This window comes from Triticum urartu, chromosome 2 (genome assembly GCF_003073215.2).
Source record: "Triticum urartu cultivar G1812 chromosome 2, Tu2.1, whole genome shotgun sequence".
NCBI lineage: Eukaryota > Viridiplantae > Streptophyta > Magnoliopsida > Poales > Poaceae > Triticum > Triticum urartu.
Genome location: NC_053023.1, coordinates 16,526,091 through 16,538,444, shown reverse-complemented (window position 1 = coordinate 16,538,444; position 12,354 = coordinate 16,526,091). Strand labels below are relative to the sequence as shown.

At 48.0% G+C, this 12,354-nt stretch overlaps 1 protein-coding gene and 2 pseudogenes across 1 annotated transcript; all 3 read left to right on the top strand.

The window, feature by feature from the left end:
- Positions 1-1,645: 1,645 nt before the first annotated feature.
- LOC125540693 (glyoxylate/hydroxypyruvate reductase HPR3-like) lies at positions 1,646-2,878 on the top strand. Its single transcript, XM_048704279.1, has one exon. The coding sequence runs from the start codon at positions 1,743-1,745 to the stop codon at positions 2,715-2,717; it is 975 nt and encodes a 324-aa protein (XP_048560236.1). The 5' UTR covers positions 1,646-1,742; the 3' UTR covers positions 2,718-2,878.
- A 961-nt stretch (positions 2,879-3,839) lies between these two features.
- On the top strand, positions 3,840-5,893 carry LOC125535182 (annotated as a pseudogene).
- Positions 4,421-5,121, top strand: LOC125535183 (annotated as a pseudogene).
- Positions 5,894-12,354: the final 6,461 nt, after the last annotated feature.

Genomic DNA, 12,354 nt, shown 5'->3' with positions numbered 1-12,354 from the left:
TTTTTTCCTTTTGCAATAAGCACGACCGTGCCTCTCATGTAAGAAAATATGTGCCTTCACAAGAAGTAAAACTCTGTCTCTCAAAGAAGGAAAACAAGGAAGAGAATGTGTTTTATTCCTTTTCTGAGAGGCACGGCTATGCCTCTCACGGAAGCAAATTCGTACCTCCATGAGAAATAAATATGTGCCTCTCGTGGAAGGAAAAAAACACATTTTCCCCTTTTGCGAGAGTCACGGCCGTGCAACTCACATAAGCAAATTGGTGCCTCCATGAGGAGTAAATATGCGCCTCTTGTGGAAGAAGAAAAAACCGTGTTTTTTTGCGTCAATTGTTTTTCACCTTTTTGTCTAAAACCTAAGAAAAACCAAGGGAAACTGGAAAAACCCCGAAAAAATCATCTAAAAGCTGAAAACATGTACATAAAAATTAAAAATAAATAAAATCTTAAAGGAACGCCCAGAATGCGACACGTGGCGACGGCTGAGAGTGTGCCAAGTGGCGGGCTCCCATTCCATCCTAAGTGATTGTTGCGGGGGCTGCCGAAGGAGTACTCCTTGATTAGTTGCTCCTATTTCTATTTGAAGCACACAATGTGAAATTGTCGAGGAAACACACATGCGAGGGGAGCAAGAGAGGTAAATGGAGCCGCTCTGCATGTAGCAAAACTACTACAAGACCGGGTTTTGTGAACCTTCTAGAAGGTTCCCCAAACCGGGTGATTTCTTCTCAGTTTTGCATTAGGAGTTTCAACTCCTCAAAAATGCCATCACTCTATTAGACGCATGCTAAAAAATGCCATCACACACCATTACTGTCAGCTCAAAACCCATTTATCAGTTATATGGCCAAAATACCCATGGACCCACATGCCAACTCTCCCTCTATCTCACTACGGTAAAGTGTGGGTCTCACTCGATCTCCAATAACGTTCTTATTTTCCTCTAAATCTCTTTGCTTGCTTACTCCTGATAGGTGGGTCCCACATTTATTATTGTGAGATTGAGAGAGCCGATAGATGGGTCTAGGGGTATTTTGACCATATAATATGGTCAACAGGTTTGACCTGATAGTAAGAGTGTGTAATGTTATTTTTGAGCAAATATCTAACAGAACGATGGCTTTTTTGAGCAAGTATCTAACTTACCGATGACATTTTTGAGCAGGTGTAACTTCTAATTGCAAAACCGAGTAGTGAGAGACAACTAGTGGCATAAATGGTAAAAACCAATGTTATTCATGTTGTTCACAATTTCGAAAAATGTTCATGTTTTCTCACAATTTAAAAGCAAATTGCATTTCAATTAATGCTTGAAATTTCTAGAAATGTTCACACATTTTTTTACTCCTTCGTCCAATACTGATTGTGTCTGATATGGATGTATTTAGACGTATTTCAGTGATAGATACATCATCTGAGTATATGAGTGATATTATACATTGTGATGTTTTCACAAATTTTATAAATTAAATGTTGATTTTGAATCGGGGAGCACATGCTCCCATATGCCATATACGAAATAATCAGTGACAAAGTCCTAGTTTTCTTGTAAAATAAATTTGGAAAATACGTTTAGCTGTTGGATCCAGTCCGCTTTCATCGTCATTTCCAGTGTTCACGGTGGCGCCCCCGACGGCAACCCCGCATTCTTTATCCCAACAGAAATGGCTTCGGTTCCCAACTGCAACTCCAGATCAACTGCCTGGCCGCCCTTCACGCCCTCTTCTCGCGCGACAACGTACGATGGCAGCGACGCGGCGGGTGCTGGTGCTCTGCCGCCTCTCGCCGGCCTCCCTCGCCGGTCTCGCCGCCCGCTTCAGCCTCCTCGACCGCCACGCCTCGTCGCTCTCGATGGAAGCCTTCCTCGCCGCCGCGGCTGCCGACGACGACCCACCGCGCCTGGCCCTCGTCCCGGGCGGGGGCGTCCGCGTCGACGCGGCTTTCCTGGACGCCGTCCCGTCGCTGCGCTGCGTCGTCACGGTCAGTGCAGGCCTCAACCACATCGACCTCCCCGAGTGCGCGCGCCGCGGCGTCGCCGTGGCCAACGCGGCCGGGGTCTACTCCTCCGACGTCGCCGACCACGCCGTCGCCCTGGTCATCGACGTCCTCCGGCGCGTATCGGCGGCCGACAGGTACGTGCGGCGGGGGCTCTGGCCGGAGCGCGGCGACTTCCTGCCCCTCGGGTCTACGCTCCGCGGGAAGCGCGTGGGCATCGTCGGCCTCGGCAGCATCGGATCGGCAGTCGCGAGGAGGCTGGAGGCGTTCGGCTGCGTCGTCTCCTACCACTCCCGCGGCCGGAAACACGACGTCTCGTACTGCTACCACCCCGCGGTGCGCGACCTTGCCGCGTGCTCCGACGTGCTCGTCGTCGCGTGCGCTCTAACCGCCGAGACCCGGCACGTCGTGGACAGGCGCGTGCTGGACGCGCTGGGGAGCGGCGGCGTGGTGGTGAACGTGGCGCGCGGCCCGAACGTGGACGAGGGGGAGCTGGTGAGGGCGCTCGCGGAGGGCAGGCTCGCCGGCGCCGGGCTGGACGTGTTCGAGGACGAGCCAGACGTGCCGGCTGAGCTGATGGCCATGGACAACGTCGTGCTGACGCCTCACTGGGCCGCGTTCACCCCGGAGTCCATAGCCGACCTCGACCACCTCGTCGCCGGCAACCTGGAGGCCTTCTTCGCCGGCGCCCCGCTGCTTACGCCCGTCGTCGTCTCCGACTGAGCACAAAGAATGTCGATCGTCACTGACCGCGAGCTCTTCATCACAAAGAATAAAACTGGCATTGATTAGTCCACCACCAACCCATGTCTGCTGCACAAATCTAAAAGCAAACCAACCGTGAATGTTTCACCAGAACCGATAAATAGAGGTTTCTTTTTTTTTAACATTAGTACAGACATCCATATACACATGCATACACTTACCCCTATGAACGCGCACACACCCCCTACTCCTATGAACATTTTCGAAAGACCAAACTGACATTGATAAATAGAGGTTTCTACTCCATCGCAAAAAAAATAGAGGTTTCTACTAGTACTGATACTCCGATAGCGATACCATTCCCTTCTCCACGGAGTGATGGAAAACACGACGCCGCCCCCCGGCGAGAGGCCGCTGGTGCTTCTGGGGCAGCCGCTCTTCCTGGAGGTCGCCGCGACGCTGGTCGGGCGCTTCCGGTTCGTCTTGGTCGTCGACGCTGATGCCTCGAGCTCTAGCGCGAACCAGACCTCCTAGTTGGGAGTGTTCAACACGTATGGGAGCCGCCGCTGCTCCGACGTCAGTAACTCATGGCGTCTGCGCATCTCCTCGGTGTGCGCCCGCACCGACCGGGGCATCGCCGGCACTGAAATACGGTGCGTGTCCAGATGCCAATAATGGGGCATGTAGACATCTGGATAGGCCAGCGGCTACCAGTATTTCCAGTGCCACTGCGTCTGGTGCACCGGGATGTACAGCGCGCTGCCTTTTTCATGATGGCCCGCCGCGCGAGGAGTCGGTGGTGACAGTGACGACGCGCGGGACGAGGTGACGATAGGTCAGAACTTTCGCTTGCCCTTGTTGAAGAACCCCATGGCTAGTTAGGTTTTGCCTGTCATGAATGAGGAGGGTAAGCTTGGTTAGATGTGGGCGGGGGAGGGAAGTGGATGACGTCGACACCCCGCACACGAGCGGTGGTTGGACGGCCGACGGATGGGACCGAGGTGAACACTGAGCGGACGTGCGCCGCGTCCGTTTCATGTACGTGTGGACGCAAACAAGATGAAAATTTAGGTCTAAAATACGTTTAGGCGGACACCGAGACATTTCGATTTCAGTTTGGGTCCCCGGGTTGGGCCGGCACTTGTCCGTATCGGTTGGAATTGTTCTTAGGAATAGCCACATATGGTCCAGCAACCGATGTCTGCTGGTGGCTTTGTCTCTGTCCCTCCAAAGCAGCAGGTAGTCTGATAGGCGATAGCGATACCATTCCTACCTCCACGGACCGATGGAAAACACGACGCCGCCCGCCGACGAGAGGCCGCTGGTGCTCCTGGGGCAGCCGCTCTTCCCGGAGTTCGCCGCGGCGCTGGCCGGGCGCTTCCGGTTCGTTCTGGTCGCGGACGCCGACGCCGCGACCGTGGCGGAGGGGAGGGCGCTGCTCATCGGGCTCAATCCGGTCACGGACGACCACCTGGCCGCGCTCCCGGCGCTCCGGCTCGTGGCGGGCATCTCCGTGGGCGTCAACCACGTCAACCTCGCCGCCTGCCGGCGCCGCGGGATCGCCGTCACAAAACGCTGGCGCTGCTTTCGCGGTCGACACGGCCGACTACGGCGTCGGGCTCGTCGTCGCCGTGCTCCGCCGGTTGGCCGCCGCCGAGGCCCACGTCCGGGCCGGCAGGTGGGCGGCCGACGGCGACTATCCTCTCACCACCAAGGTAGATACAGTAGTTAGTTGTCTAGTTCTTGGCCACCACCGCTCTGGAGTCTGGACGACTCTGTTTTTTAGTAGCAGCAGTGCTCTGTTCTTCCCCTTCGCTTGGCTCACTAGTCACTACCTACCGAACCCACCGCCGATTGAGGAGATGCGGCCGCCGGCGCGAGCCCAAGCCGATGCATCCAAGCCGGTCGTGCTCCTGGCCGACCCCATCATCCCGGAGTTTGAGCTGGAGCTCTCAGCTCGGTACAGTCTCCTTCCTCTCGCTGATGTTGACGCGGACACGGCCGCCTCGGCTCGGGCGCTCCTTACAGTCGAGCTCCCTGCGGTGACCGCCGAGCTCATGGGCGCGCTCCCAAAGCTGGAGCTCGTACTCGCCTCGTCCGTCGGATTGCCGTCACCAACGCTGGGGGCGCGTTCTCTGACGACGCGGCCGACTACGCCGTCGGGCTTCTCATAGCCGCTCTCCGCCGCGTCGCCGCTGCAGACGCGTACTTCCGACGCGGCAGCTGGCCGGCCGGCGGGGAGTATCCCCTCGTCTCCAAGGTTAATTTAACCGCGGATCCCCATCAATCGCGGTAGTTAGAATTAGTTTTTCTTGGCCATCCCCGCAAAATTTATGCAATTGCAACTTTGCAACGCATCCAAATGATTCCAAAGAACGCGCACAAGAGGAGAATTTTGATCACCGGAGTCTGATGGAGTCGTTGGCAGGTGAGCGGCAAGCGGGTGGGGATCCTGGGGCTGGGCAACATCGGCTCCCGCATCGCGCGGCGGCTCGCCGCCTTCGGCTGCGCCGTCTCCTACAACTCGAGGTCGCCCAAGCCGTCGGCGCGGTACGAGTTCGTCCCCACCGTGCGCGAGCTCGCCGCCGGCAGCGACGTGCTGGTTCTGTCCTGCGCCCTGACGGAGGAGACGAAGCACGTGGTGAACCGGGAGGTGATGGAGGCGCTGGGGAAGGACGGCGTGCTGGTCAACGTCGGCCGCGGCGGCCTCGTGGACGAGCCGGAGCTGGTCAGGTGCCTGCAGGAGGGCGTCGTCGGCGGCGCCGGCCTGGACGTGTTCGAGAGCGAGCCGAACGTGCCGCCGGAGCTCTTCTCCATGGACAACGTCGTGCTGTCGGCGCACAGGGCCGTGGCCACGCCGGAGTCCATCCGCGGCACGATCGAGCTTGTCGCCGGCAACCTCGACGCCTTCTTCGCAGGAAAGCCACTGCTCAGCCCCGTGCAGCTCTGAAACAAGAACACCATCTGTCTCCGGTTCGATGTCCTCTGAATAAATTTGCAGAATTCGGTCATGTATATGTACTCCCTCCGTTCTCAATTACTTGTCTTGAATTTGACTCATTTTAGTGCTAGATACCTTTGTATCTAGATAAATCTAAGACAAGTAATTCAAAACGGAGGGAGTAGATGAGTGTAATCCAGTCTCTGAGTGAATAAAGTCTGTGAGCAATCGGTCAGCAATTCAGGTTCGTTAAGAGCAAGTGTTACTATTACATGACCATATATCATATCAATACGAGGAAAATATCATATGAAACCAACATTTGGTGGAAACGGGCAAAGACCACGCGAAACTGATGTCTTAAATTTTTGAAAAAAAATCTAAAAATATGAAATGTTAAGAGAGTGATGTTCTACTGAATTGGAAAATTTGAAATGCAAACACATTAGTAGATATGAGCTATGAAAAAACAAAATCAATATTGAATAGTGCTGAACAGTAATGTCACTATTCATAGCAGAATTCGTCTTTTCCATAGCTCGCATCCTGTAATGTGTTCTAACTTAAAATTTCACATGGCAATAGAACATCATCCTTTTAACATCGCACATTTTTTTTCAGATTTTTTTGAAACTTCTAAACATGGTTTTCACGAAGTTTTCTTGAATGTTGGTTTCTGCAGGACATTCTCCCATCAATACGAGGCCACAAGGGCCCGTTAAATTGACGCAATGTGCCTCAAATATTTTTTATTTGTGTGTCTTTAATTTATTGTTTCTGGGATTTCTTGTGTGTGGATTATTGAGAACCTTGCTAAAGTTTCTACTCTACATGATCCTAAATCCACTTTAATTATTGTGACAAATACATTCAAACAGTTTGTTTTTACTCATCCATGTTTAATTCCTGCAATTGACACAATTTGTAGACACAATGTGTTGAGGTGATTGTCTATTCAACATTTTCCTTGTGTGGAGTGGCGGAGCTTGACAAAGCTGGCTGGGGGTGGGGGGCACGGCCCCCAGAGTTGCACTAAGCTTCGCCACTGCTTGTGTGTAAGAGACTCTCATTGCGTTCTAAAGAAAAACATTTTCCTGTTGTAGCAGGCGATAGCCCCGGCCGCTCACCTGGGCCGGCCCATTTAGCATGTTGTTCTCTCCTCTTCTGTATATGCGGGATTACAGAGAGCTCTAATTTGCCCGGAATGTATCCGGTGCATCCACACTTATAATGTTGCCGGTGTACCGGATGCCGTAGGACATTTTTAAAAAACCCTGAAAACAAGTCTAGCACATTGACACAACATCAATGTATTCATATCAAAATTCAAAATATTTTTTTAGATACAAAAATGAAAATTTTAACATCAATGTGATAATGCGCCAAATCAAGAAACAAACTTATGTTATGTACTATTCAATGTTGAATTTGCCATTTTTATTTTTTGGGTTGGTTTCAATTTTTGATTGCAATTCTGTGACAACCTACAATGTGTTGTGTGAATGTGCTGATTTTTTTCAGAAAATTTTAAAATGTGTAACGTGAGTTCCGTGCAACGGTAGCATCACAAGCACCGGTGCACCAGATATTCTCCCATTATTTGCCGCACGCAGGCGGCAATAGTGGAGGCTTTGCTAAAGCCCGGAGGGAACATGCGCGGAGGTCGCGAAATAGTGACCTAATACGTACCACCTGATCTACCTTACATATGCTAGATCCGACCCACCAAGATCCTTTTGAGTTTGCGCATCAACTTGTTGTTGGATGGTTAGAGCGACTGTGGTATCCCCAGCCCACCAGGGTTCAAGTCCAGGTGCTCGCATTTATTTCAGGATTTTCGGTGATGCACATTCAGTGGAAGGAGACGTTCCCGTCGCTGAGGAGGTGCCTATGATGACTTCATAAATTTTAAAATGATATGTCGGCCCAGTCTTTCGAATGTGCTCATAGGGTAGGGTGTGCGTGAGTGCATTCATAGGGGTGAGTATATGCGTGTATATATGAGGGCTTGCGTCTATACTTGTTAAAAAAAGATCCTTTTGAGTTTTAGGAAGTTCCTAGACCTTCCCAGAGTGTCTGCTTTTCTTTCAGGTTTTTCCTACCTTTTTAATTTTCGTTCTTTTCTTTAAGTACATTTTATTTTCTCTTTTGATTTTCACTTTTTGATTTTTTTTCTATTTTCTATTTCTCGTTTCCTATTATTTTTTTACTTTAATTTCTTTCTTTATTTCATGTACATCTTTCAAATTCATGAATTGTTGATAGAATTGTAAGTGTTTCTTGTCATCATCGACATGTTTTGAATTTGTGTTTTTGTTTTTTAAATCATGATTTTTTCAAAATTTTGAATAGTTTTTACATTTTCGTAATGTTTTTATAAATCATGTTTTGAAATCTTGAACATCGTTTCAGAACTCATAAACTTTTTTTTATCGATGAACATTTTTCAAATTTGGCAACAATATTTGTAATTCACTGACATTTTATTGTTTTGACAAACATTTTTTGAATCAACGATCATTTTTCAAAAAGATGAAGTTATTTCTAATTTCTGAAATACAGGAACATTTTATAAATGTTGTGAATTTTGTTTTCAAAATTTCATGAAAATTTCTTTAATTTGTATAATGAATATGTTTTGAATACTCGAATAGTTTTTAAAAATCATGAACATGTTTTGATTCCTGAACATTTTTTCTCTAATTCATAAACATTTTTTGATTGTGAGAATATTTTTGCAAAATCATGGACATTTTTTAACTCCCACAATGTTTTTTTTCAAAATCATGGACATTGTTTTATACGCAAACATTGTTTTAGAAAACTAATATTTGTTTTTAATCCATGATTTTTTTAAATTGTGAACATTTTTTTAATTCACTTATAGTATAGTTTATCGAGATTTTTTAATTCACATTTTATAAAGAAAAGCCTTAGTAATTGTAAAGAAGAAAAAACTAAAAAGAAAGGGAGCTAAAATATGAAATGTATGAAAAGGGCGTTCCATCGCTGGACGTGGGCCGGCCCAAAATGGCGCACGGGGAGCGGTGGGTGCGCGTTGGCTGGTTTGCCAACTACTTGGTGCCAAATAGGAGCTCCCGTTCAGGATCAGTGCGGCCAGTACATAATTTTTTTGTAATTTCGACGAAAAATTTAGATTATAATATGATTAAATAATTATAATATTCATATATTGTAAAATAATGTCCATGTATTAAGAAAAATGTCCACAATTTTAAAAAGCTTGTGTAGGTTTAAAAAATGATTCATGTAATTTAATTAGACAAACAGCTTCGTCGTTTACTCCAAGCCAGTATGCATGTGTCCTCCTCGGTCCAAACAAGGTCGTCGACTCCTCCAAGCCTCAACGCATCGCCGACCATGGTGGAACATGTTGGGAAGAATAATAGTTGAGAGAGAAGATGAAGAAATGGGCAATTTTAGAGGTTTAGAGGAAGCGGCTAAATGCTAAAAGTCAAACATGTCGGATGAGATCATAGATGATTTGGACTTGGATTACACACTTATTGCACTATTAGGATTTCCTTGGAGAAGACGGTTTACTGGGCTAAGGAGCCAACTACACGAGGAAGGAAGGGAACAATTAGGTTTATGAGGGTAGTGGGGACTGTCCGCTAGCTCTTGGGATTCCCCTCCGGTTGGCTTATGACTGATGATTAACTCGAGAGTTCGTAAGTAGAGGTCCACCTATGGTCTTGCCATGGCCTCCACTGATAGTAATGTAGGCACCTGTCAGCAGATGGAGCTTCCACCAACGGCCGTGGTTGGACCTTCCAGTGGTAGCCTGTCATGAAAGGGTAAGTTAAAGTAGTGAGGGAGAGTATGAGGAAGCATGGTGAAACATTTTGTGAGAATAAACACCGAGGTAGTAGGAATAGGCTATGATAAAGGTATAGTAGAAAATTTAAATAGAGTCGATTACTACATAATGCACTAGAGCATCCCAAGGTGCTTATCTTCTATTGCCTATATATGATATTCCTTATTCTTAGGTTGCCTGATACACTAGTACCATATCGGGCACTGAAGGCGGTTTTAGTGCATGTGCATGCAGCGGTTCCCATTTAGCCTCAAAGCCCGTCCCGCTACTCGAAATATTGGAAGTGGTATCAGAACCGCCTCCAAATTCATGCACTGGCATGTGGTTCCTAGCCTATAATTGCTTTCAATGCTATACATGCGTGAGGCGGGTTCACAAGTAGAACTGACAAAAATACTTACTCATTGGAAGCAGTTTCTTTGACTAACCGCCTCGACTGTGTATTTTAGGGCTGTCCATTTAGTTTCACAAATATTAGTGTCAATAATTTCACTTGTGATGCTCTATATGTGATCTATGTCCAAGTGTATCCACCATTCCCAAGAAATTATTTGACACACTTGGATTATTTGACACACTAAGTCGCCATCACTGTTATAAATAACCTCTTTCCTAGCTTGATCTTCTTGAGTGGGTCTGTATGTGACCGGCACTCGTTTGTTGGGCATAAAGTCATTATCATCGTCGTTGTTTCTAGCACTATTATTTGATCTACCGCGTTTTGAGATTCCACCACCCTTCGACGATGTACCGCCTTCATGCTGCATGACCCTTACACCATCGAACAACGTGGGATCGATCCCACAATAGCTTCATCCACTCAAAGTTATGGATCTTGCTTCAACAACTCTGCGTCCTCAGGGCACCACCACACATTACAAATAGTAATACTACCAAGTATAAAAACTATGGCAATACCTTCTAACTCAATGAAATCTGTATGATTAATTACCTGTATGTGGTAGGCATATTCCACCGGCAGGAACGCTATTACCGGTGATGAAGTGTCCATACGTAAAATGTGAAGACGTGCCTCCATTTCTTTGAGTTTAATCATTCCACATATCACGTAACCTCAGAAGTTCTACTTGCATTCTGTCCTGGTTCCTTTTAGGGTGCCTAAATTTGGGGAAAATCTTACCACAATCAATGAGGTGGCTATCTTTCCTCAAGAATGCATCTGATGGAACAACAGGACCCCTCCCTCTAATATTACACTACTTGATCTTGATGGCACTTCCCAAAATCTCATGACACATCAAAGGAGTAACCCTAAAAACAGAAGGATCACCAGACATATCTGTGACAACATACTAAAATAGTCCGCTAAGACACCAATGCAACACAACATATGATTGAGGGCCTTTATAGGATGAGGATGGCCGGAGCAAAAGGCGGGAGAGAGGTGGCGGAAAAACATTGAGCGGGAGAATTTGATAGGAGAGAAAGAGCAGGAGAGAATGGGTAGGAGAAAAGTGGCAAGAGACAAAGGGCAACATAAATTTGGAGGGATAAACATGGCGGAAAAGAGAGGTTAGTAATTACCGTGCAAGAAAAAGTGGCGGGAGAGAAAGGGTAGGAAATAGACCGGTTATTCGAGACCACAACTAAAGTTTTCTAGTTGACAATGGTGGCAAAGTGTATCATGTCACCTGAATCAACTAGACCTTTTTTGGGCATTGTGCTAAACACACTTCTATGTCACTGAAAGCCGTGGGCTTACGGAGAACTCCTATCTTCGAGGTCTGACATTAGATGATATATTCAGCGGAGGCTCCTGAAGGCCATCACTAGTAGAAAAAAGGGCTTTCATTCGGGCCTGGCCAGCCCATTAGTCCCAGTTCTGCAATGAACCGGGACCAATGGATGCATTCGTCCCGGTTCGTGAGACCAAGGGGCCGGCCGGGGCCTCGTGGGCATTGGTCCCGGTTCGTCTGGGCCCATTTTTCCCGGTTCTTGGCATGAACCGGGACCAATGGGCCTCGCTCCTGGCCCACAAACATAGGTCCCGGTTCTTGCCTCGAACCGGGACAGAAGGCTGGGCTTTAGTCTCGGTTCCAGCCACCAACCGGGACAAATGAGTTGCCTATATATACCCCATCGCCGGCGAGCAGAGCACTCCATAGTGCTCTGTTTTTGGCTGGCCGGCGAGGAAGGGCATTTGGGTGCTCTAGTTCACCTCTTATGCATGTGAGGTGTTCGATGAAATGCCCGAGCCACACTAGTTAAGCTTTCTCCTCTCGAAGCTCGACCTCCGAGCTCCATTTTTTCCGAGATTTGTCTAGGTTTAGCGGTCCGTCACGCCCCGTCCTCATCTTCACCGCCGTCGATCGCCCGCGCCGATCTCATCGCCGGCACCACCGTGGTGAGCCTCTTGTTCTTATCTTCTTTCTGAAAGAAAAAAAATCTTACTTTAGATAGATACTTGTCTAATTTTCTTACTTTTGACACACATAATTATATATAATGCACGCAGATGAACCGACAATGGATGTACGGTGACAGACACACCTCCGAGTACATTAAGGGCGTGCGTAAATTTCTCGAAGTGGCCGAGGCAAACAAGCAGAATGGTTTTATGTGTTGTCCATGCCCTGATTGTGGGAATACGAGGTCTTACTCTGACAAGAAAGTCCTTCACACCCACCTGCTTTATAAGGGTTTCATGCCACACTATAATGTTTGGACGAAGCACGGAGAAATAGGGGTTATGATGGAACACAGTGAAGAAGAAGAGGACGATGACAACTACGTGCCCCCTGAATACAGTGATGCTGCAACGGGGGAAGATGAAGATCAAGAGGAACCAGACGATGTGCCCGATGATGATCTCCGCCGGGTCATTGTTGATGCAAGGGAAAAGTCCGAAAGTG

What these genes read in the sequence shown, in the direction of transcription:
- LOC125540693 (XM_048704279.1), top strand. Translation starts at nt 1,743, where the DNA reads ATGGCAGCGACGCGGCGGGTGCTGGTGCTCTGCCGCCTCTCGCCGGCC.